A 26,252-nucleotide genomic window follows, 5' to 3' on the forward strand; every position below is an offset into this window, starting at 1 on the left:
AGTTTTTTATACAAAAAGAAGTTTTTACTGTTTTTTTTTTTGTTTATTTTCTGCTGTGACCGGTGATGTTTAGCACTGTACATACTTCGTCCGACTTTCTTCTCGTTCGCGAAATGTCTGAAACTTGCAACAAAACTTGCTTTACAGCAGTATTCTCGTTGAGAAGAATATCCATGCCAAACATAAATATGATTTGAACGGACTTTGTTTGGAATACAAACAAATCGAAAACAAACATAAAAAAAATTCAACACCCTAAAAAAAGGGAAAATGACGGGCAGAGACATGTTTTGATAATTAATTTCCGCCAAGAATATTTTCAGCATTAACAAATGTTCTCTCTCAGCATGTCTTTGGAGAGTATAAATTATCAAAACACGTTCTGGGCCGTCATTTTCCCCTAAAAAAATGCTTTGGTTATAACGGATAGGGCTTGTACACTTCTAACCTTGTATCCATACCCGGCCCATCTTACGGCCTCGAGACCGTATACCGCACTGAACCACCCTCAGTTCTTGAGTTCGCGGTCCCCCTAACATAAGATGCAAGTCTTTGCAAAGATGGCTCGTCCAACGAATTATCCATTTTCCGAATTTCTGACACAAAGTGGATAGCTTCATCGTACTTCTCTGCTTTACGATAACCATCCACAACACTCTTGTAGGTTAGCTCACAGGGTCTGTAATTGTTCTTAATCATATAACTAATCACATCATTCACTTCAATGAAACATCCCGTCCTTGCATATCCTGCTACAATCGTATTGAAGGTGATGATGCAGGGCCGGATCCCCTGAATTGTCATCTCTGATAAAATTCTTGTAGCATCATTCATAAGACCTTTCCTACAAAACCCTTTGATGACAGTGTTGTAAGAAACAAGGTCTGGTTTTTCGCGGGATTTTTGTAATCTTTTGAACATTTCTTCTGCTTTCCAACACTCACCTGCCGAGGCATACATGTCTATCAAGCTGTTGTAGACAACAAGATCAGGCTGCAGCCCGCTCTTCTGGATCAGGTCCAGCACCTTACGGGCACGGATGTACATCTTGTTCCTTGAACAAATTGAGATCATGGAATTGTATACAACCAAATCAGGTTTGTATCCATTCTTTAGTAGTTCCTGAAATGCTCTTTCCGTACCCATCAGGGATCCACACTTGAAATTTGCAAGAAACAGGCACCTCAAAAGCACCCAACTAGGAAAGATATTACCGTTGTAAATTTCATTTGCTATCCTTTCTATCCCCCTTACGTTTCTTCCCGTGGCATAACATTGGAGCATGAATGAGTACGACTTGTCATTGGGCTTGAAGCCCTTCTTCCTCATGTCTAGAATGACTGATTCTGCTGCTTCCCAGTCCCCTTGACGAGCCAAGGCATATAGAAGTGCATTGTATGTTTTAACACACGGAGTATACCCCGATTTCATCATCTCATCATGTACTTTTGCCGCATCACTTCCCAGCCCACACCTCCCAAAAGCTTCTATCAAAGTATTAAACGTGTCTCTCCCAGGCTCGATACCACAATTCTTCATCTCTTGAAAAATTCGGTTCGCGTGTTTGCGCATTCTTCTGTCACTAAACATGCAAAGCATAGTATTCCATGTACTACGATCAGGGGCACATTCATATGACTCCATTTCACGGAATATCCTCATCATCTCTTCATATCGTGACGTCCTTGCTAGCATCACAAGAATGGTATTGAAAGTATACACGTTGGGAACACAACCAGATTCCTTCATCAGGTTGAACAGACTCAAAGCCTTGTCCACCTTTCCAACTTTTCCATAGCCACATATTAAATTCACATACGTAACTACGTTTGGCAATACGCCCTTACGGATCATCGTGTCAATGAGTGCAGCGCCTTCATCGTGGAACCCTGCCCTCACATATGCTATCACAAGCTGATTGTAAGTCTCCAAATCTGGCGGACAGTCACTTTCCTCCATTTCCTTTAAAACAGCTAAAGCCTCTGAATAAATCCCCGACTTCGCAAACAGTTTCAGTAAAGAGTTATAAGCAAGCATTCCTGGAACGTAGCCCTGAGATTTCAAGTCAGCAAAGAAGTTCTTTGCTTCCTCCAACAAGCCATCTCTTGCACAGGCAGTAATCACAGAGCAGCAAGTAAAATCGTCAAACTCAAGTCCTCTCTTATTCATAACATCCAGAAGGCCCAATATTTTATTCCAAGACCGACCCATCTTCCCATAAAGAGCCAGCATGACATTGTAAGTAGCCAAAGTTGGAGAGGTCCCGTTCTCATTAATATGTTCAAACAGAGAAACAGCTCTTTTATATTTCCCAGTTTGAGAATACGCGTGGAGAATAGGTGTGTATACCCGAGCATCGAGCGAGTAGTCCTTAATAGGAATTAAATCAAAGAGTCGGGATGCAATCGAATGTTGTGACTCTCTTCCGAGAATCCTAACAATCATTTCAATAACCCGATTGCCTAGTTTAGTAGTGTTGTGAGCGTTGCTCAACACAAGCCATTCAAACAAGAAAATAGCTTTTTCCCAATTACCCGAAACGTCCAAACCTTTCAACAGACTTTCAAAATCAAGTTGTGCTAACTCAAACTTGACAGTATCAAAGAAAGCATTCAAACTAGATAAAGGCTCATCTACAATAGAATTGATCATCGACTTACAACTCGGGGGCATAAAAGCAAGCTGGTCGACGCCGTTGTCACCCGATCCGGTCTTGGAATTCTTGAGACGGTGTCGTTTTTTTTCTTGGTGATAAGTAGAAGGAAGAGGAGAGATGATGGGTAGAGAAGTCAAAGGGGTACGGGTGATTTGGAGTAATTTGGTTTTGGTTTTGGAGTTTTGGGTATTAATTGGCTTTGTGGTGTTGTTGGGTCCCTGTGCTGAAGAAGAAGAAGAAGAAGAGATTTGGAGAAGATGGTCGATGATAGAGTCGTATGGGAGGGAGGAGGGAGGAGGAGGAGGAGGAGGAGGAAGGACGGGCAAATTTGTTCGGTCGACCTTCATCCGCAAATTTGATTGTGATGTTGGTGGTTTTGGAAAATGCGGCCTGTTTGTCAAGATCGCCGCCTCCATTGTTCCCAAGTTCAGAGAGAGAGAGAGAGAGAGAGAGAGTGATTAACAAGAAGAAGAAGAAGAAGAAGAAGAAGAGAAGACGGACCTACCCAAGTTAGAAGGTATGAATTTGGTCACCAGTCGGAGTTGAATTGGAGCTGGATCCAGAGAGAGAGGAGACGAGAGAGAAACACAGATGTTGCGTGGCGTTTCCAGGTTGAACTGGGCGATTAAACCGAGGATGTAACTTTGGAGAAAATTTTCAGTGACTGGTTCCAGCTTGGTGCATCCATTTCATCCAAAAGTATTTTCAACAACTATTACCGTTAAGAGCATCTCCAACCTTGACCCATTTTAAGACTTAAATTTAAAATTTGGGCAAAACCCATCAAAAACTCTTTCCAATTTTTGACCTAAACCCTTTCCCATTTTGAATTTTACCCATTTCTTTTCCCAAATTTGAGACAGCCCAAGTCTCTACCCATTTTTTTCCCCAATATTCCAACTGCTCTTCTCTTTTCAACTGCTCCCTCCATGCCATTCTGAAAGCATGGCATCGATGGCTTTCCCAAGCTTGGATACCTCTCTCCCTCTCTCTCTCTCTCTCCCCCTCTGGATGTCTGAATGCTGAAGTCTCGACGATCTCTCCCCTCTGGAAGAATCTTGAAGCTGGTCACGTCGTTGATGAGAGATGTGTATTACCCTTTTGGCCGAAATCGTTAGGGGAAACAAAAATGGAGGGAAAATAGTCTTGAAAGCATAAAAAAATAATATATTTGGTAAGGGATCATTTTGCCATTGGAGTGAGCCTAACCCAAAATGGGTTTTCACCCAAATTTTGACCCAAATTTGGGTAAAAATTTGGGTCAATGCTAGAGATGCTCTAATGGTACTCACCAGACACTGAAAATTTTTTCGTAAGTTTGATATAAAAATGAGGGCGCTTAGAACGAACATGTATAATTTTGTTAGGGAATTGATTTTGCTACTTCTTTTTTTTGTTAACGCCACTCACATTCTCTCACAAAATAAATCTTCTTATATAGACACACAGGGGAGTGATATTAACAAAAAGAAACGTGGCAAAATCACTCCCCTTTTGCTATAAGGTGATTGTTTAAATACTACTCTCCCGTCCCTTATTTAGAGTCCAATATTCGATTTTGGGCTGTCCCTTAATAAGTGTCCATTTTGTAAAGTTAATGGATAAAAATTGATGCATTATTTATTTTGTCCCTAAAAGTAGATTTTATTTTGAAAAGTTAATGAGTAAAAGTGTAATGATGATAGATAAATAAGAAAAGTTGAAGAAAAAGTTGATGTGAAAGGTATAATGATGATGTCTTTTTAATAAGTTAGAGTTACGACGCAAGACACTTAAAAAGAGACGGAGGGAGTATTGCAGACTAGGGCATTTCACTTCAAATGGGAAGTTTGAAATTGCAGAAACGAAAATGATTTTAGCAATACACTTTTTTATGATGACCTCCAAAATTTGTCTGTTAGTGTGTCTTGCTATGTATGCCATCATAAAAATATAGAGTGTTAAAATCATTTACCTTGTAGAAAATTAGCCGGTGAAACAATGTTACATGTTCCAATGATCGCTACCATTGTGGGTGGTAGCTTAGTGGTAAATGGGATACTCCCTAGTGGTATGGGCTTAGGAGGTTAGAGGTTCGAGACGTGCGAATAACGCCCCCTCGTGTATTGCCCTCCTGGCAACCCGATTGTGATCAACTAGCCCTTAGTGAGCAATAGAAACCTAGTGGGCAATTGGTCCCTCATGGCACCACGACTCGTGACAAATAGTTAGAATACTTGATCTCGCGCAATCTCTATCAATTCTAAAATCCATAATCTTCATTAATGTCTTCTTCTTCTTTTTTTCAGGTATTGAAGTATTCAAGATCGGTCTTGCATCCCGTTAATGTGACTTAAACAAATATTATCATCGCATCTGGTTGATATAAACTTCTTGTTTAGAATGATATAAAATTCTTGTTTAGAAATGAAAGCATCATCATCGCAATATTCTTGCTTGGTTTATATATATAAAAAAAACTTATTGTTTAAAAAGTGATACGGTTTTTTTATTAAAAAAGAGTTTTTTTTTCTTCTGCTGTGACCGGAGATGTTTAGTAAAAACTTTGTCCGACTTTGTTCTTGTTTGCAAAATGTCTGAAACTAGCAACAAAACATGCTCTAAAACAATATTCTCTTTTCGAAAATCTTTAGTGTTTATGAAACAAGAAAAAGAAAAAAGAAGAAGAAGAAGAAGCATTTTTACTTGTTTTCGAAATACCTGTTGATCTCTTCGCCGTCCTTCGCCAACTTCAACCACCCCACGCCACAAGGCTGAATTCAACAATCCAGTGTCCTTAATGTCCAGTACCATTCACTTTTCGATTTTTCGGGTTTGTTTCCTACTCCAAAAAATAATAGAGACCATTCATTTTGTACAACTTCGTTGAGAAGAATATAAATGCCAAATAAATATGATTTGATCGGACTTCGTTTGGAATAAGAACAAATCAAAAACAAATACCGAACTGATCCATACCGGCGTGTATCCATATGGGCTCGGGCTTGTACACATCTAAGCTTTTATCCATACAGGCCCATCCTCAGTTCTTGAGTTCATCCTCGCCCTAATATAAGATGCAAGTCTTTGCAAAGATGGCGAATCGAACGAATTATCCGTTTTTCGAATTTCGGACACAAAGTCCATAGCTTCATCGTACTTCTCTGCTTTACAATAACCATCCACAACACTCTTGTAGGTTAGCTCACAGGGTCTGCAACCGTTCTCAATCATATAACTAATCACATCATTCACTTCAGGGAACCATCCCTTCCTTGCATAGCCTGCTACAATCGTATTGAAGGTGATGATGCAGGGCCGGATCCCCTGAATTGTCATCTCTGAGAAAATTCTTATAGCATCATTCATAAGACCTTTCCTACAAAACCCTTTGATGACAGTGTTGTAAGAAACAAGATCTGTTTTTTCGCAGGATTTTTGCATTGTTCTGAGGATTTCTTCTGCTTTCCAACACTCACCGGCCGAGGCATACATGTCTATCAAGCTGTTGTAGGTCATAATATCTGGCTGCAGCCCGCTCTTCTGGATCAGGTCCAGCATCTCATGGGCACGGACGTACATCTTGTTCCTTGAGCAAATTGAGATCATGGAATTGTATACAGCCAAATCAGGTTTGTATCCATTCTTTTGTAGTTCCTGAAATGCTCTTTCCGTACCCATCAGGGATCCACACTTGAAATTTGCAAGAAACAGGCTCCTCAAAAGCACCCAACTAGGAAAGATATGACCGTTGTAAATTTCATTTGCTATCCTTTCTATCCCCCTTATGTATCTTCCCGTGGCATAACATTGGAGCATGAATGAGTACGACTTGTCATTGGGCTTGAAGCCCTTCTTCCTCATGTCTAGAATGACTGATTCTGCTGCTTTCCAGTCTCCTCGACAAGCCAAGGCAGTTAGAAGTGCATTGTATGTTTTAACACACGGAGTATACCCCGATTTCATCATCTCATCATGTACTTTTGCCGCATCACTTCCCAGCCCACACCTCCCAAAAGCTTGTATCAAAGTATTGAACGTGTCTCTCCCAGGCTCAATACCACAATTCTTCATCTCTTGAAAAATTCGGTTTGTGTGTTTGCGCATTCCTCTGACACTACACATGCAAAGCATAGTATTCCATGTACTGCGATCAGGGGCACATCCATATGACTCCATTTCACGGAATATCCCCATCATCTCTTCATATAGTGACGTCTTTGCTAGCATCACAAGAATGGTATTGAAAGTTTGCACGTTGGGAACACAACCAGATTCCTTCATCAGGTTAAACAGACTCAAAGCCTTGTCCACCTTTCCAACTTTTCCATAGCCTGATATTAAAGTTGTATACGTAACTACATTTGGCAATACGCCCTTACGGATCATTGTGTCAATGAGTGCAGCGCCTTCCTCGTGGAACCCTGCCCTCACATATGCTGCCACAAGCTGATTGTAAGTCACCAAATCTGGCGGACAGTCACTTTCCTCCATTTCTTTTAAAACAGCTAAAGCTTCTGAATAAATCCCCGACTTCCCAAACAGTTGCAGTAAAGAATTATAAGCATACGTTCCTGGAACGTAGCCCTGAGATTTCAAGTCAGTGAAGAAGTTCTTTGCTTCCTCCAACAAGCCATCTCTCGCACAGGCAGTAATCACAGAGCTGCAAGTAAAATCGTCAAACTCAAGTCCTCTCTTTTTCATAATATCCAGAAGGCCCAATATTTTGTTCCAAGACCGTCCCATCTTCCCATAAACAGCCAGCATGACATTGTAAGTAACCAAAGTTGGAGAGGGCCCGTTCTCATTAATATGTTCAAACAGAGAAACAGCTCTCTCGTATTTCCCAGATTGAGAATATGCGTAAAGAATAGTTGTGTATGCCTGAACATTGAGAGAGTAGTCCTTAATAGGTATTAGGTCAAAGAGTCGTGATGCAATCGAATGTTGTGACTCTCTTCTGAGAATCGAAGCCATCATTTCAATAACCTGATTGCCTAGTTTAGAAGTGTTGTGGGTGTTGTTCAACACAAGCCATTCAAACAAGAAAATGGCTTTTTCCCAATTACCCGAAACGTCCAAACCTATCAAGAGACTTGCAAAATCTAGTTGTGTTAACTCAAACTTGACAGTATCAAAGAAAGCATTCAAATTAGATAAAGGCTCATCTACAATAGAATTGAGCATCGACTTACACCTCGGGGGCATAAAAGCAAGCTCGTCGTCGTCATCCCATCCGGTGTCGGAATTCTTGAGACGGTGCCGTTTTTTTTCTGGGTAATAATTAGAAGGAAGAGAAGAGATGACGGGCAGAGAAGTCAAAGGGGTACGGGTGATTTGAAGTGATTTAGTTTTGTGTTTGGAGTTTTGGGTAGTAATTGGCTTTCTGTGGTTGTTGGGTCCCTGTGCTGAAGAAGAAGAAGAGATTTGGAGAAGATGGTCGATGAGAGAGTCATGAGGGAGGGAGGGAGGAGGAGAAGGAGGAAGGACGGGCAGATTTGTTCGGTCGACCTTCATCCGTAAATTTGATTGTGATGTTGGTGGTTTTGGAAAATGCGGCCTGTTTGTCAAGATCGTCGCTTCCATTGTTCCCAAGTTCAGAGAGAGAGAGAGAGAGAGAGAGAGAGAGAGTGATTAACAAGAAGAAGAAGAAGGGCGAACGTACCCAAGTAAGAAGGTATGAATTTGGTCACACAGTCGGAGTTGAATTGGAGCAGGATCCAGAGAGAGAGAGAGAGAGAGAGAGAAACACAGATGTTGCGTTGCGTCTTCCAGGATAAACCGAAGATGATGTCTTTTTTTTTTTTGTGATCCGCAACCGAAGATGATGTCGGCTATGGGATATTTGGCATGGGCCTATTCACAGGCGATCGGATCCGCTCTACTCTCTATAACAAAAGGCCGAACCAACCCCCGCCCCCCTTTTGGGCCGTGGCTGTTTTAGGGTCACTTATTGGAACGATCAGATATCTTTCATTTTTTTCAGAAAATTAATCATGACCGTTCAAATAAAAGAAAATTAAGCATGCTAAAAATTATGCCCATCGAATACCGATTAATATTACTACAAAACGCAGGTATTTAAATTTATATTGTTTGATATCGCATCAACATAATTTTTGGCATGATTTATGTTCTTGAAGAATATTAAAGGCACTAAATCCACTCCAGCATATCAAATAAATTGACTCATTGACCGATGTTGAGAAAAAAAAAATACTTCATCCGTCCTAATTTACTTGTCCCTCGTTGCACTGTAACCGGATAAAAAACTAGTTAAAGATTTAAATCGATAATGAATTTTATATCCAATATGAATTTTGTTTGATAGATTTCAATTAGTTCTATAATACAATTTATAAGATATAATCAATTAAAAAGTGGCACGAACTCTAAAAAAAGGACAATTAAATTAGGATGGAGGAGTAGATTCACCGATCTAGGTAATAAGGTTGTTTGTGGGTTGTTCCTGAGCCCACCTTGAGGCTTGGAATGCACTTTTTAAAAATCGTCGAAAATATCTACTGCATCAGAAATTATGTTTATGTAGTTTTGGAACATATTTATCTCGAGTGAATAGGATAAATAGTTCTCATTATGTATTGCAATTTTTTTTAAAAGTAAATAATTTTTGAAATTATATTAACCCTCTTGAATTTTTGACATAGTTGATGTTCACAATAATCTGTGAAAACTATAAAAGGTTACCATTATCAAAGTAAGCCCGAGAAGAACTCGTAAAACTGCCTAAATTAAATAAAAATATATCTTCTAGGGATTTTGTCATATTTTCTTTCCTGTAACTTGACAGATTGAGACGGCGGGTGGTTACTTGAATAATAGAACAATAGTTTAGGTGTAAAATTTAAGTTTATGAAAGTTTAGGTGTCGATTAGATATTCAAGTCAAAGTTTGGGAGTATTTTGAAATTTTCCCTGTAACTGCTAAATGAGTACTTGTGACCAGGGTTTCGAAACAGATAAAAAAAAGGCTAGGGTTTCGAAAGGTCCCATCCACCGCTGCCGCCGGGAAATCCGAGCTCCGCCGCTCTGCTCCACCGTCGCAGCCGCACCCTCGGACTCCCCACGGTTTGGCAAATAATCCTCCCCTCGCCTTTTCAATTACTTAGAAAACTCCTGTTCTTTTTCTGCTGAAATTTTCCAAACACGGAATCTTCACATATATCTATCCAATCAAACAATGTCTTTGCTAGAAGTCATAATGAACGCTTCGGCCGACTCCGAAGCACTCACTTACGAGTCAGACTACCCCATCGTTCTCAACCCAGACCCCGTGTTCCTGACCTTAAACCCTAAATGCGATGCCCCGAACGATGTCGTACGCGTCGAGGGTTGGCAGATTTCGCAAACCGATTCCCTCCTTATCGATTCAAGTCGCAAGTTTTTCAAAAAACTGAAACGGAAGCTCAAAAACCCTAGTTTGTTAACCAAGGATGAGTTTCATGAGATGTTGAATTCTTATCTGGAAAAGAGCAGCGAGAGGGCCGGGGTTTCGACTGGGGTTGATCTGTTGGATGAGGGGTATAATTGTAAGTTGGTTGAAAAGGTTGGGTTTTTGATGGGTAGTGAAGTTAATGGTTTGGTTTTGGAGGGGTGCGTTGTTTTGGAGATTTGGGAGTTGTTGGAAACTCTGATAGTTTGTGGGCTTGTCAAGCATTCAAGTAGTTCTAGTTTGGTTCACAATTTGATTGAGAAGAGGAGGTCCGATTTGGTTTGTTTGTGTGTGAAGCATGTTTCAGATCTCCGAACGGCTGATCTTCTGTCAGTTTTGAGGTACTTCCTTTCGCCGCCAAAGGGTGGTTATGAGAGTATGGTAAGAGTGAGGGAGGAATGGGAGAGCCAAGCATTGTCAGCAGTAGAGAAGGCAACGGGCAGTAAACTCAGTGGGAAGAAATTGAAGTTGGCTAAAGAGGCCTCTGTCTTGCTCATGATCGCACACGACGGGTTTTCTGCTTCTGAATTGTGTTTGCATTATTTGCTTGCGTCTTCAAACCTTGATGAGGTGGTTTTGTCGTCCTGTATTAGTAAGTTGATTGGTTCAGAGATAATGAGCTTGATTCAGTACTTGGGAAAGTGGGTGAAAAAGTACGAGAGGTTCCCTCAAGCGGGTCCTTGTCCTAAAGCTTCATCTTCATTGGGGTTGAAATCTTGTGAATGGGTTCCTAGGCTTGAAGATATTGTGAAATGTCTTAGCCTGGTGTTGGATGAGCATTTCTTGTCATTTGTGTTACATTCTGAGTTTCATGAGGAGCTGAGGTCTATAGAGGGGCTTGTCAATGCTTTATCCCTGGAATCGAAAGTTTGTTGTTCCATGGCAAATGTGATTGAAAGTCTGAGAACTGAAGTTAAAGGTGCGTATTCTGAATTCTTCTCGTATTGCTCCAACTTTGCCTCCTCCTTGGTACTTTGTTAGATGCCATTAACAATTTGTGTTATGTGAGTTTTTGAGTTCAATGGTTCTTACGTAATTGGAATTACATGAATGATAAGGAATGCTTTCTTAGTTTCTGTTCCCATCTTTTAGATTGCAATTGTAACTAATGGATATCAGGTTAAGATAGTCCTCTTTTTAACTTAATTTTTGTGGCCTTACATGGATGTTTTAGTTATTTTTTTTGTGCGAAAATGCTAGAGGTACCGATAATGTATTGACGGTGTGTGGAGCCCATTTTTTGGTCCCCCCGCCAAAAAAAAAAATGAACCGTTCATTAATTTAAAAATTATTTCTCGAGTAGCCCTGCAAAAAATCAGCTCAATTTGATATGTATATCAACTTTTCATTTTAGAGTTTAGGATCCTGAATTTTAGATTGAAACATAGAAATTGGATTAACAATTCACACATATTTAATTGAGCTGTTTTTTTTTTTGGAAGGCCACTCTAAACATTATTTTAAGATTCATGAATGGTTCGGATTATCTGTGTGTGTTCCAAAAGTGGGCCCCACATGCCGCCGGTACATTATCAGTACTATCCCGTCGGTACCAACTGTGGGGCACTTTTGTGTGTGCAATTGACGCGATCTAAGGACTACTAGAAGCAAAACAGAAGGATATTTGGACTCAGCAATGGGTGGTGATTGGCAGATGTCTCTTTAGGGAGGAGGAGAAAGTAGGAAAGAGGGAATTAGCGAAACGAACAGAGGGCGAATAGGATTACCATATGCATTTTCCATTGGGATGATCTATTTGGACCCATACATACATATTCTCTCTAGCAGTCTGGCCCCAATTTCTCTTCACACCAATTAAAGATTCTAATCTTATTCATAAATGCCCTAATCTGGTACCAATTCTGAAGTCTTTATTTTGGGATTATCTGAAACTTTATTATGTTGGGGACTACAGGTGTCTAGATTGTAAGCTTGTTGCCTTGTATGTTCTCGTGTGATACTATCTCAGGGTTTGCAACAATTACTTGGTATAGCAGATTCAATATTGTTGCAACATGTTAAATTTAAGTAATAACAAATTGGAAAGAGGTTTGACCTTAATCTGTAATGCTCTATGCAAAAATGGATTCAATTGCCCCTGAATGCACTCTATATCTCACTTGATCACTAAAATTATAGACACTTTGTGTTCTATTAGGTTTTCAGGCTGTTAAGTGGCTTCTGCTAATGATATTTTGAAGTATTTATTGCTTAGTTGCACGAAGTGGAAGCGAGTGTCGGAGTGGAAGGGGGCCGAGTGGGGGTATACAGAAGCTCCCACGTTTACATATATTATGAAAATAATGTAGCATAGAGTATTCACTTTAAAGAAATCAATTTATGAAGTAAAAATATGGGCCAAGTACTCCATAAGTATAAGAAATGGGCTAGTGTTACAATATATGATTTTCTTTTCAAGATATCATGATTTGGGCTAGATATATGAGTTCATCAAAGATCAATTAATAAAGCCAAGTGATAAATCCTAGTTTTTTTGTACAAAGATCAGGCACAAGCTCCCATCTTTGTAAGGAGCGAGCTCCTATCTCAATGGGAGTGGGTTCCCGTCAAGCTCCTTAGTTGGGAGCGAAAAAGCGGGCTCCCGAGGAGGGAGTGGCACCACTTTAGGAGATTCCTGCAACTAAGATTTATTGCCAGAGCATGCTATGTTGCTGTAGTTAACTTCTTCAAAGTTGCACATTGTTTTTTGGAAGTAAGCGTACAGCGTACTCTCTTATGGTTTCACTTTAAGGTCCTAAATATCGTTTAATCCACTTCATTTGAGGGCAAGTATTGACAGTTCATGAAAGAAAGGACAAGAGTATTACCGACAAGGCAAGTTTTCAATTCTTCAAAATAGGGAGTTCCTGGAACTTTACATTTGTTGTGTGTGTGTGGACTGAATAGTTTGACAAGTGCCAGTTATTGTTGCAGAAGTTATAATAATTAGTTTCAGGAGACAATCGAAGAACCTGATATCCGTGACAGGTATTTCCGCCAAGTAGTGTTGATAATGTAATCGTACATCACCGTGGCCTCTGCGGTGGATATAAGAGTTAGATGCCTGTCTCTTAAAACAGAGATGAAAAGAGAGGTAGGAATTGGGTCCGGTGTCTTGGACTTGAACAATTGAACCATAACTTTGACAGGGAAGTGTAATCTTAGAATCACGAGGATAGGTCCTTGAAATTGTCAAAAAACGTACGAGGGTTTAGTGTAATCCACTCTATCACAATTTACTGGGAGCTGGAGGCTGAGTAGTTGAAATCTCAGGGATGTGCAGCGAATGTGTTTTTTGACCATGCTGGGATACCAGATTGTTTTCCTATGGGGAAAAAAGAAAGAAAGATTTCACATGGATAGATTGGGGAGCAGTAGTACATTTTGATTCTGCTTTGTATTTGTCTTGTCACAGAACAAGTATTTAATGGAATTTCCGTTGCCAAAACTGCAACTACTTATTGATTTAACTACTGAATCTAGGACTACTTTTCATGTCTAAGCCCACAATATTTTTGCAGACTAACCACCGCTCAGCTGCAGAGGTGCACAACTTCAGAAAAAGATGAATGGTTTCCCTACAGAGGTTTCCAACTGAATTTTCGGTGCTAAGATTATTTGCTAGTTGGGAACATTAGCACACAGTTGGTGCGAGGTGCTCACCTGAAGGTTGGTTATGCCTTGGTGGCCCTTCAGGAAGCTTTGCCAGAATACTGTATGATCAACTTAATTTTGAACGATTTATAATTTTTCATCTTCCTAGGCGTGTGGTGAAGAAGGTAATGTATAACGTTTGTTATGAGAGAGTGTTTTGTTCTTTTTTCGGAACACCGTGAGTGAGGTTAAGGAAGAGAATTGATGGTAGCAGGATTTTTGGAACAATCGATGAGCTTGCTTTTATGGTTGCTATGAGAGAGTATTTTGTTTCCCCTTCTGGATGAAATTGATTTGAACAATGCTAGAACAAAAAACTCTTGCACGCACAAATGCATAAACTCACTTGTAAGATGTGCAGGGTTTACCTGCACTAAACACCTAGTGTGTGTGTATTTGTATTCTACACACCTAGTGTGTGTTTGTATTTTACTTCCACTAATCTTTGAACTTGAATGCCAAAACTACGTTGGTGATAGACACAACATTATGCACATAATGTCAATGTGGCATTAAAAAACATCGATGCACAACCGTTCATTAGCGCTCCAAATTACCATGTATGTCCAAGCTACTCACTCCGTCTCGCACTGTTGGTTCCTTTTGGGGTTCTAATTTGGAAGGGGACAAGGTAAATGCAAGTCTCATTTGAAACAGTTTTTGGTGGGGCACATTAAAACTTTTTTTTTGTTGAACAAAATGAACATCTCGAGTCATTTGTGTGGGGTATGAGATGGGCCTCACAGAGAGTCGATACACAATTGATTCTTGCTGACCGGTACCCGTAGTCTGATTTTTTCAGTAGAGCCAATCACTTGATCTCGAGCAGCTTGAATTGTTACACATTACAAGCTCAAAGAATGAGTAGTAACTTGTTGAAGCATAATTTGTTTAGTTACAAATCCATTTTAAAGGAACATCTAATGAGAATTGAACACGACCTTGAATTGGAGAACAAAGAAGTTGAAAGAAATTGAAAGAGGAAAAATAAAGAAAGAAGATAAAGATTGAAAGGCAAATTTCACTTCTATTTCTTTGTCTTTTTTCCTTCGTCTTTCCAAATAAGGAATTTACCCCTCTTTTTACTAACCCTTCAAACAAATCCATAAGAAAAATTCGAACCATTGATTATTCTAATGTATGGTCCAGATTTGTGTTGTCCCTTCCAGTTCAAGTTACTTGGACTGATAGGGAACCAAATTGATTACTTGGATCTAAAAGAATCTGAACCAGCCCGATCTCTAAATGCAGTTTTAATATGTACTCCAAAAAAAACACGTTTTAATCTTCTTGGTAACTTCTATATATATGATTTTCAGCGGCCCGTTGTGGCTTAATAATTAAGCCGGATAATTTTTGTCCGTACTCAAATTTTCTTTGCCTTGTTAGTTTCATATCAAATTTTTTTGAACCATTGATTTTTCTCAAACGGGAAGAACCTAAAAGAAAAGAAAAACTATTATAAACATCTTTAAAAAAAAAAATCAAAGTCTTACATAATAAAAAATCAGAAAACCTATAGGGACCGACAAGTCCCTTACCAAAATCGTACCCGTTGTCTCCTGCTACCGGACGGCCAATCCGAGCTGTCCAAAAATTCTATAAAAAAAAACCGAGTGGGCTTGCACGGGAATCAATGGCATCCGACGTGCGTAGATGCTCGATCCAAACACCCTATTTTTTCATATATAATGTATATATGAAAAAATGGGGTGTTTGGATTGAGTACCTACACACGTCGGATGCCATTGATTCTCACGCCGACTCACTCAGTTTTTTTTTTTTAGAATTTTTTGACGGCTCGGATCGGCCATCTGGTGGCTGGAGATGGCCCGACACAGTCGTCGGTACGATTTCGGTATGGTACCCGTCGGTACCAATTGCAGGGCTCATAAAAAATAGACAGTTCTTTTGCATTATTTTTATCTTTGTTCCAAAAAAATTTAAGTGTGATTAATAATTTTTTACTTTTTATATTTATTCTCGTCAAGAGAAATTAATAATTCATAAAAAATTAGAAAATTGATTTTGCCACTCCCTTTTTTGTTAATGTCACTCATCTTCTCTCACAAAATAAATCAAATCAAGACACAAAAGGGAGTGACATTAACGAAAAGGGAAGAGGCAAAATCACTCCCCAAAAATAATGAAAAATATCAAATGCAAAAAAAAAAAAAATTGAATTACAAAAAAAAAAAAATTCAGCTTAATTATTAGGCCAAAACCGCCTCAGGTTAATTATTAAGCAAGGCACCCCTTTTTTTATCTCTTTCCTAGTACTGTAGATTTAGAAACCTATATATAAGAGTAAGAAGTCACACCCCCAAGTCTCTTTCTAAATCCCACAAATCTCGAAGAACTTTCTAAATCTCTCATAAAAATTAGTAGTAACAGGTATCTCTCTCTCTCTCTCTCTCTCTCTCTCTCTCTCTCGTGTCTTTAGTTCGTGCCTTTTAATTCTCTCTCGGTTTTGTTTGTTGTTAATGGGTTTAAGGATGATTAAGAATAATACTTTTGGGATCTGAATTTAGGGTCTTTTGCTAAGTCAGTTGCGTAGTCTTGGCGGCTGTTGATGCTCTGCTTTAAAAATGGTATTGCAAGTGTTTGGTTTACGGAAGTAGTTTTTTTTTTTTGATAATTGAATGTGCGGGTCAGCTTGCGCTCACCTCGACTAATTCTGGAGCCCTGAAGGTAAAGACCAGGCATAATTCCCAATGGCTCCAAGATTTGGACGGAGAAACACTTATTGCTTTCTCATAACCGGCCATTTATTTGTTTATGGAAATATCTGGTTTATGAAGTACCATACAAATGTTACATGTAATTTTGGTGGATGTAATGCGTAATTTTGGCATATGTAACACATGTTTTTGGTTAGTTATGAAGGGGGTTTTACCTTGGATTCCAAGTGGTACGAATATTATTATTTTTTTGATAAGTAGGTACGAATGTTTTTGAAGAATGGTACATACTGTATATTTTTGGAGAATGATACACATATTTTTGGAATCTGTTATGGAGGGTCACATTTTTCAAGGATTCGGCGGGAAAAAGAGAAAAAAGAAACTACAGAGAATGGTGTACGTAGGAAATATGTATACTGAAACGAAGACACGTGAAAATCAAAAAAGCTACTTATACAGACCAAACTGTACCGACAGGAATGCGGGGCCCACTTTGGGTCCCGCGGCGAACGATCCGAGCCATTCAATATCTTTTTTAAAAACCGAGTGGGTCCTAAGAAATCACCTCAATCTAATATGTGTAAGTGCTCGATTCAATCAACCATTTTTTCATTCAGATTTCAGGATCTTATAATTTGAATGAAAAAATGAAAGATTTGATCGAAGACGTACACATTAAATTGAGCTGATTTTCCACCGGCCCACTCGGGTTTTTAAAAAAAATTATTGAACGGCTCAAATCATCTGTACGGGATCTAGATTGGGTTCCCCGTGCCGGTCGGTACCCATCGGTAGGGCCGTAGGGGATTGGTCGGTGCATGTAACACGGCTCAACCGAGAAAATATTTCAATGTGTTTTATCCTCGTTCAATGATAGTCTTTTTCGTGCTAATTGAACATGAATTTTTTTTTTTCTTTTCCTGTTATTTGTTGCATTGCATCGTCTTCTTTTGCGTTTTTGGATTTCTAAGCAAGATGGGAGCTATCATTGTTTTACCTCTCTGTTTTTGGATTACAAGATGGTAAATTTTTTCAGGAAATCTGAACACTTCTGTTTTTCAATTTTTGCAGTTCCCAACTATGACTACTTTGGAAAAGATGATCATAATACCTGTTGATGCTCTTCTTGGATTTAAGTCATGTGGCCAGTCAGTGTCCTCTGTCAAGGGATGTGGCAAACGTAGCCTTCCCGGAGTTGGTGATGGTCCAAAGGATAAGAGACAAAAAATGGACAAGGGGCATATTTCAAGTCAAAGTGCGAAACATGCATGTAATGTGGGGGGAAATGACCATAAAACATCTCCCTTGGAGCTTACTTTGTTGCACAAAAGTTCAATGTCAGCCGATGAAAAACAGAAGTTGAGAGAACAACTTTTGGAAGTATCAAGAGGAAATGTGCCACCATGCTTGCGAGGTTTCCTCAAAGAAATCGGTGTCAACTGCCGGAATGAAGAAGGAAGGATTGAGTTGAATATGGACGCCTTTGCTGAAGAGATTTTGTTGAAGTTCAAAAGAATTGTACGATTCTTGGGTGCAAGAGCTGCAAAAGTAAGTACTCCAATTTCTAGTTAGTCTATTACGTTTTCATGAGTTCACATTTCGTGGAATTAATTAGTGGTGCATAATTCTTTGGGCTATTCTGAAAAACTATATTACGTATTTGAGGCAGTGTTTAAGAACGGACAATTTGAAGGATCAATGTTAGGTGTTTATTCTTTATGTGGTTGCTTCGTGGTCTTCTCTGCATATGATGCTCTGGAACATATGGGGGTAGCTGCTTGGGGATGTTTCTGCATATCTCTACTTTTCAGCTTTTAGATTTTCTTTTTCCTTAATGTTTCTGAAAGTCTTAGTCAGTGGTTCTTTGCCTTAGTTTGCTTCTTGGGTTCGATGAGACTTATGTATGAATGTTGCTATTGTGCAGGGTGATAAAGAGGATTGTGTGGGATTGCAACAAGAAAAGGATAGATTAGAAAAGCAACAACGTGAGAAGGCTAGAAAAGATGACCAAATCAGAGTTGCTTTGGTAGCCTCACGTGAGCGAGAAAGAAAAGCTGCCCGACTTGTGTTGCAACAGGTATGATTTGAATTCACCCCCTCGTTTTGAAAATTTTGTTTACATGCATCATATTTTGGATAGGAAATGTATTTATCCCTGATATGTCTCTTACTTAATGCAGATTGAGAAGACGGTCGAGTTTGATGACAATTTTGATCAGGTCTTAAAAGATTTTCAAATGCTAAGTCAGTGTCCATTGACCGAACAATACCGCGGCTTTGAAGGGGGCCCTGAAACAATATTGGAGCTGATTAAGTGTTGTCGTTGTGGTAACCCCTGGGATGATTCTGTTGAAGATGAAGAAAACAAGAAGCGGGAGCAAGAAAAAGCTGAACTGAAAAAGCAACGGGAGCTAGAACGAAAAACTGCCCGACTTGCATTGGAGCAGGTTTAATTTTACTTCACCCCCTCATTTTGAAAATTAGTTAACATACATTTATTTTGGAGATCAACTTGGTAACTTGCAAAGACAATGTATTAATCCTTGATATGTCTCTCCCTTAATGCAGATTGAGAAGACGGTGGAATTTGATGATAATTTTCAGGTCATGAAAGATTTTTATGCACTAATTCAGTGTTATCCGAACCATACCACGGCTGAAGTCGAGGAAGGGGAAGTCGAGGAAGGGGAGATCTTGACTGAAGATTGAGAAGAAGGCAAGATTTTTGGATGAATATGACCGTATGGTATCCAGCTTTGTTGCTCGCAACAACAGTGGGGGGTCTCATTTTGTTTACTGTCTAGGTGGTGGTCATTGTGGTTCAGAAGGGTCAGGGTTCTTTTCTCGTCCCCGTAGATTCTCAATGTGCTTTGTACCGATAACAACACCTGGACTCCGGGTCCTAGCATGCTGCGTGCTAGAATTACTCCCGCCTTCGTGGTTGTAGACGACAAAATATATGTCTTTGGTGGTGTAAATCCCGATACATGCCATCCTCACCTCTGGACCGAGGTCCTGGACACCAAGGCTTTGGTTCCTGTGTGGAGTCGTTTGCCACGTCCTCCTATGCTTCTTCAACATATTGGCTTATTCGCCGTAGTAGTCGATGATGGCAAGGATCTCATTTTTTGAACGAGGCATGAGAACGAGCAAGAGGATGCTGCAAGCTGTTATAGCGTACGTCTCTTCAGCTCAGGGTGGCAAAACTATTTTGCTGGGCTCAAGCTTTGACTCTGTTCTCCTTGTCTATATCCCAGAAAAGTGTACATGGCGAGTAATCCGCACAGTGTGTGGTCTCCCGGGATGGCCTGGTCCCAAACCCATGGCAGTCAGACATATGTTGTTTTGGCTTGGTGATTATTTCTACGCATATGATCTCCGGCAGCACTTACTGTACGGAGGTGTCATTAGAGGTCTCGGCTTTCACCTCCAAAGTTTCATGTTGCTCGATCGTCCTTGTGAACAACAACTTAATCATTTAGATGGAGAAGATTTCTGCTTGACGTGGTGTGACTGGTTTGGAGATTTCACCTTCTGATATCAACGGCTTCACACCACCGTAGTTCGGGTTCATCTCTATACGGACAGGTCCTCCGATGTGGTGAACCACTTGATGTTGGATGCTTTTGTCTTGTCTTCCCGATCTAATATCATACCGCACCACTTTGGGTTCAAGAGTAGCTTTCTCTTGGATAGATAGGGAAAAAATCTTGGAGTATGTTATGAATATGGAGACCCGGGAAACAAATTTGCAGAAGAGAATGCTTTGACTGCTTAGGGTGGAGTTCTTGTAACAACTAACCGGTGGCCAGGCCATCTTCTTGGGTGCTGCATGCTGAGGTACAGTGTTCGTGTGAATTCAAAGATCTCAACCTCGGAAACTCCTTTTGAAACTTGTTCCTTAGTCTTATGTACAACCGGTTACATTTGCAAAGCTAATAAAATCTCATGCGACCAATTATTATTTGGATTTTTGTTTAAAAAAAATTGACTTTTCCCACATCGCTTATTTAAGCCACCAAAACTTGATGTCTAGATTGTAAACTTGTTGCCTTGTATGTACTCGTTTAATCCTATCTTGTGGTTTGCAACAATTACTTGGTATAGCGGTTTGAATATCGTTGCAACATGTTAAAGTTAAGTAATACCACCAAATTGGAAAGAGGTTCGACGGTAATCTGTAATGCTCTATGCAAAAGTGGATTCAATTGCCCCTGAATGCACTCTATATACTCTCTTTATCACTAAAAATATAGACACTTTTGTGTGTTCTCTTAGGTTTTCAGGCTGTTAAGTGGCTTCCGCTAATAACATTTTGAAGTATCTATGCCAGAGCAATAGAGCATGCATGCTCTGTTGCTTTAGTTAACTCCTTCAAAGTTGCACATTCTTTATGGGAAGTAAGCATACTCTTTTATGGTTTCGCTACTATATTGGAGTGACGGACACAACATTATGCACATCATGTCAATGTGGCATTAAATCCACCCCATTTCATTGACATTGATCCACCCCATCACCAATGCCATGACATGTTATGCACAATGTGTGTACAAGTTGTTGTGTTTTCCATGGTGAAAAAAATTCTCCTATAAGGCATACAATATATTTCAATCGTTCATTAGTACTCCAAATTATGTATGTCCAAGCTACCCCTTTTGTTCCACAACGTTGGTTCCTTTTGGGGTTCTAACTTTTTAAGAGGACAAGATAAATGTAATTCTCATTTGAAATATTTTTTGGTAGGCACATTGAAGTATTTCTTTTAACAAAACAAACATCTTGAGTCATTTGTGTGTGGGATCTAAGATGGGGCTGATGGGCCTCACACAGAGTCGATACACCACTACAACACGGAAGGCCTATTGCGAGGAAATATGGCGAGGAAAAGAGATTTCGTCGCTAAAAGTACACAATCTGCGAGGAAATTTAATTTCCTCGCCAAAAAGTTACATTTAGCGAGGAAATAATAATTTCCTCGCCAAATGTAACCCTTTTGCGAGGAAATCTATTTTCCTTGCTAAATGTAAACTTTTGGCGAAAAATATTTTGACACCTTTTTTAGGACTCATTAATTTTTTTATATGTAAGTCATTATTAATTATGTTCATGTATCTTTAATATCACGATGGTAAGGGATAATCAACTACATAGTTCAATATCATTAGCAAATTTATTAAAATAAAAAAGTGATAAATGGAAAAAAATAGTTTCCTCGCTAATCGCATTGAATTGATGAAATAAAAAATATGTTTCACACGAATTATATGAATTCACTTTTCCCCAACTGAAATTAATTGTTAACAATGTCAGTATGTTCAAATTCTACTAATTTATTGTTTGAATACAAAGATTTTTAAGTCGCTCGGGGTGATTTAACCGTTCAATATATTAGCACCAGGGATCAAATTGCCGATATTTTTACACAAAAGGACTTGCGTCTTCCCGCATCAGACACTGCGTTTCAATCTGAAGGTCATGCCTCGACCATCAGCTTGCGGGGGGGATGTCAACCAATCAGTGCAAATCAATTGATCAAGAAAAGAAGTCCTAATAATGTTAGCCATTTCAGTGGTTATATTTTATCATTTGCAATATCTTTTGTAAAGCTTATCACTTGTAACCTTATTTGTATATAAATACCCAAGGAACAGAACACTCTAGGTAACAGAGTGCATTCATCAATTCTATCGTATTGTTCTTTTGACTGTTATAAACCCAAAAAAAGGATTGGACATAGGGATTATAAGTTTGTGGATGAATGATGTGCTTTTCAGAAAAAGAATGCATGGGATATATGGATTGCTTTTCGTAGAGATAATTGATTATTAATTCATACAAAAAAAATTAATGAAAAGCTAAACAAAAGATAAAGTACTTAATAATTGCGAAATGTATTTTCAAAATATCACTAATCTATTTTCAAAATATGTAAGGTTAACCCCATTTAAAAAGAAACATAACAAATTATTACTATTGTAATATTGTAGTTGAGTTAAAATTGTTATGGGCGCATATACACAGTAAGAACAGATTAACCCACCAAAAAAAATATCGTATTTGCAGAAATTTAAAGGGCTCAAACTAATTTAGGCACTACAAAAGGTTACTAAACTTAGAGAGAATTAAAACGAAGTATAAAATAAACAAATTTAGAAAGGTATAAAGATTTATTAAAGATATATAACAAAACATTAAATTATAAAAAAAATTCAATAAAAGCGAATAATGTTAATGATTTAAAAAAACAAGTTTAAAGAAACACTACGAAGAGACTAAAATTAGAGAGAAATGTTTAAAGAAACAAATTTAGAGAGGTGAAAGGATGTACAAAAAGTTTATATATAAAAAAAGGCAAAGGTTTGAACTGGAAAGGAAGTTGGTGTGATGGATGGAGTGAATGCCTCCATACAAGGAGGCCACGGTTAAAATTCGCCCGGAACTATCTATTTTTAGTTTCAAGAGTTTTAGCGAGGAAAAATTTGCTCGCCTAAACTATAATTGGCGAGGAAAAAATTAGTCTAGCGAGGAAAAATTTCCTCGCCTATTCTGTAAACATTGTATTAGTCTAGTGAGGAAAAACTATAGCGAGGAAAAAATTCCTCGCTAATTGGGTCAGAATAAGTGAGGAAAATTTTTTCCTCGCAAATTCTTTTTATGACAAGCTTTTTGCGAGGAAAACGGGCGAGGAAAAATTTCCTCGCAAATACATTTTGCGAGGAAATCAACTTTTTAGCGAGGAAACTAAATCCTTGCTACAAGCCTCTCGTGTTGTAGTGCACAATTGATACTACTGATCGGTACCATAGTGTGGTTTTTTTAGTTGAGCCAATCACATATTGATCTTGAATAGCTTGAATTATTTCACATTACGAGCTCAACAAAAGAGTAGTTACTTGTTGAAGGATAATTTGTTTAGTTACAAATCAATTTAAAGGAACTTCTAATGAATCATTATGAGTAAATTTTTTTATCACGTGTACGGATTCTACTATTTATTTAGATCCTCTTCCGCTAATGGAAATAAGTACTTAAAAAATTAAAAAAGACCTATTGAAACTTTTCTTTGAGTAGCCAAACAAAAATTCATGATTTATTTATATTTGCATACTGTTAGCGTTTTCATCTTGACAAAAAGCATGTGTTGGTTTGCCAAATGTTCCATTTTCAGTCCCCGAAGATGCAAAAAAAAATTACATGCTTATGTGTATAAAAGCATTTCTATGCCGGGTTCAGATTAATATAGTTCCGAAAAGGAATTGGATCGTCCATTGCTGTAATTAATTATTCAAATTTACTCAAAGACTATTACCGGAGTAAATCCGAACGATTGATTATTCCAATGTGTGGACCAAATTTGAACGGTCCCTTCCAATTCAAGTTATAGTACTTCGGCCGAAAAGAATTCAAATTGATTACTTGGATCTAAAGGAATCCGAACCAGCCCGATCTCTAAACGCGGTTTTAGTATGTACAAAAAAACACATTTTAATCTTCTTGGTAACTTTTGTATGTATGATTTTCAGCGGCCCGTTGTGGCTTAATAATTAAGCCGGATAAGTTTTGTCCGTACTGAAATTTTCTTTGCCTTGTTAGTTTAGTATCAAATTTTTTTGAACCATTGATTTTTCTCAAATGGGAGGAACCTAAAAGGAAAAAAAAAAACTATGATCAACATCTTTAAAAAAAAAAAAACTATGATCAACATCTTTAAAAAAAAATCATCAAAGTCTTACATAATGAAAAATAGACAGTTCTTTTGGATTATTTTTATCTTTGTTCCAAAAAATTTAAGTTTGATTAATATTTTTTTACTTTTTAAATTATTCTTGCCAAGAGAAATTAATAATTCATAAAAAATAAGGGAATTGATTTTGCCACTCTCATTTTTTATAATACCGCTCCTCTTCTCTCACAAAATAAATTATCTAATCAAGACTCAAAGGGGAGCGGCATTACAAAAAAAGGAGTGACAAAATGACTCCAAAAATAATGAAAAATATCAAATGCAAAAACAAAATTTGAATAAAGAAAAAAATAATAATTCAGCTTAATATATTATTAAGCCAAAAAACCGCCTCAGGTTAAATATTGAGCAAGGCAGCCCTTTTTATCTCTCTCTTGTGTTGCTAGTAGATTTTTAGAAACCTATATATAAGAGTAAGAAGTCACACCCCCAACCCCAAGTCTCTTTCTAATTCCAACAAATCTCGAAGAACTTTCTAAATCTCGAAGAACAATTAGTAACAGGTATCTCTCTCTCTCTCTCTCTCTCGTCTTTCGTTCGTGCCTTTTAATTCTCTCTCGGTTTGTTTGTTGTTAATGGGTTTGAGGATGCTTAAGAATAATGGTATAGTTTTGGGATCTGAATTTAGGGTCTTTGGCTATTAGTAAGTTGTGTAGTCTTGGTGGCAGTTGATGCTCTGCATCTCTCTAATTTTCATCTTTTAGATTTTCTTTTTCCATATGTTTCTGAAAGTCTTAGTCAGTGGTTCTTTGCCTTAGTTTGCTTCTTGGGTTCCAAGAGCTGCAGAAGTCGTTCCTTCCTGGGATTCGATGAGACTTATGTATGAATGTTGCTATTGTGCAGGGTGATAAAGAGGATTGTGTGGAATTGCAACAAGAAAAGGATAGATTAGAAAAGCAACAACGTGAGAAGGCTAGAAAAGATGACCAAATCAGAGTTGCTACGGTAACCTCACGTAAGAGCGCAGAAGCTGAACTAAAAAAGCAGCACGAGCAAGAAAGAAAAGCTGCCCGACTTGCGTTGCAACAGGTATGATTTGAATTCACTCCCTCGTTTTGAAAATTTTGTTTACATGTATCGTATTTTGGATAGGAAATGTATTTATCCCTGATATGTCTCTTACTTAATGCAGATTGAGAAGACGGTCGAGTTTGATGAAAATTTTGATCAGGTCTTGAAAGATTTTCAAACGCTAAGCCAGTGTCCATTGACCGAACAATACCGCGGCTTTGAAGGGGGGCCTGAAACAATATTGGAGCTGATTGAGTGCGGTCGTTGTGGTAACCCCTGGGATGATTCTGTAGAAGATGAAGAAAACAAGAAGCGGGAGCAAGAAAAAGCTGAACTGAAAAAGCAGCAGGAGCGAGAACGAAAAGCTGCCCGACTTGCATTGGAGCAGGTTGAATTTTACTTCACCCCCTCATTTTTTAAATTAGTTAAGCTGCCCGACTTGCAAAGACAATGTATTAATCCTTGATTTTTCTCTCCCTTAATGCAGATTGAGAAGACGGTGGAATTTGAAGATAATTTTCAGGTCATGAAAGATTTTTATGCGCTAATTCAGTGTTATCCGAACAATACCACGGCTGAAGTCGAGGAAGGGGAGATATTGACTGAAGATTGAGTAAGAGAAGCAGGGGAGATGTTGCCATCAATCCTTGGAACAGTTTCCGTGTGTTCTGTAAGAGTCGAAACTCATATCCCCAAATCTCAAAACATCTCTCTCTCTCTCTCTCTCTCTCTCTCTCTCTCTCTCTCTCTCTCTCCCTCCTTTTCTTCTTCTATGCCATCTGATCTTTGAATTTCTTTAACTACCTCAAGTTTGATTGTCTAACTAGGTTGAGCCAAGTCACCATCAGAACAAAAAGAATATCTTTTCTAATCTCCTATGTTCTTTGTAATCAGGATACTTCAGATACAACCACAGTTAGCAGTCTGAAAGAGGTTCCAAACAGAGGCAGCCGTGGCCAATGACCAGTTACAAGTGCTCAATGCACTTGATGTTGCCAAGACACAATGGAACGACTTCACTGTCATAGTAATTGCTGGAATGGGTTTTTTCACCGATGCCCACGATCTG

The 26,252-nt window shown here is 38.6% G+C and overlaps 4 protein-coding genes across 7 annotated transcripts; 2 read left to right on the top strand and 2 right to left on the bottom strand.

Annotated features, from left to right (window-relative positions):
• Positions 1-160: 160 nt before the first annotated feature.
• LOC131309931 (pentatricopeptide repeat-containing protein At2g18940, chloroplastic-like) lies at positions 161-8,391 on the bottom strand. 3 transcript variants are annotated; one of them, XM_058336650.1, is made up of 3 exons: positions 3,945-4,071; positions 2,661-3,387; positions 161-2,549 (listed from the first exon to the last, which is right to left on the bottom strand). In XM_058336650.1, the coding sequence occupies exons 2-3, from the start codon at positions 3,070-3,072 to the stop codon at positions 472-474; spliced, it is 2,490 nt and encodes an 829-aa protein (XP_058192633.1). In that variant the 5' UTR covers positions 3,073-3,387; positions 3,945-4,071; the 3' UTR covers positions 161-471. The 3 variants fall into 3 exon arrangements, with proteins under 3 accessions (XP_058192633.1, XP_058192632.1, XP_058192631.1); XM_058336649.1 differs by lacking the exon at positions 3,945-4,071 and adding an exon at positions 8,301-8,391 and having other exon boundaries at positions 161-3,157; XM_058336648.1 differs by having other exon boundaries at positions 161-3,387; positions 3,945-4,070.
• Positions 5,537-8,445, bottom strand: LOC131309932 (pentatricopeptide repeat-containing protein At2g18940, chloroplastic-like). The gene has a single exon (XM_058336651.1). The coding sequence runs from the start codon at positions 8,219-8,221 to the stop codon at positions 5,651-5,653; it is 2,571 nt and encodes an 856-aa protein (XP_058192634.1). The 5' UTR covers positions 8,222-8,445; the 3' UTR covers positions 5,537-5,650.
• A 1,162-nt stretch (positions 8,446-9,607) lies between these two features.
• LOC131310658 (uncharacterized) lies at positions 9,608-13,921 on the top strand. Of its 2 annotated transcripts, XR_009195286.1 has the most exons (3): positions 9,614-11,006; positions 12,840-12,922; positions 13,609-13,921. XR_009195286.1 is itself a non-coding variant. In XM_058337811.1 (2 exons), the coding sequence occupies exons 1-2, from the start codon at positions 9,836-9,838 to the stop codon at positions 13,611-13,613; spliced, it is 1,176 nt and encodes a 391-aa protein (XP_058193794.1). In that variant the 5' UTR covers positions 9,608-9,835; the 3' UTR covers positions 13,614-13,921. The 2 variants fall into 2 exon arrangements, 1 of the variants encoding a protein (XP_058193794.1); XM_058337811.1 differs by lacking the exon at positions 12,840-12,922 and having other exon boundaries at positions 9,608-11,006.
• A 382-nt stretch (positions 13,922-14,303) lies between these two features.
• On the top strand, positions 14,304-25,824 carry LOC131309625 (uncharacterized). Its single transcript, XM_058336232.1, has 6 exons — positions 14,304-14,372; positions 16,684-16,821; positions 17,497-17,973; positions 25,016-25,201; positions 25,305-25,571; positions 25,671-25,824. The coding sequence occupies exons 1-6, from the start codon at positions 14,304-14,306 to the stop codon at positions 25,794-25,796; spliced, it is 1,263 nt and encodes a 420-aa protein (XP_058192215.1). The 3' UTR covers positions 25,797-25,824.
• Positions 25,825-26,252: the final 428 nt, after the last annotated feature.

This window comes from Rhododendron vialii, chromosome 12a, assembly GCF_030253575.1.
Source record: "Rhododendron vialii isolate Sample 1 chromosome 12a, ASM3025357v1".
NCBI classification, from domain to species: Eukaryota; Viridiplantae; Streptophyta; class Magnoliopsida; order Ericales; family Ericaceae; genus Rhododendron; species Rhododendron vialii.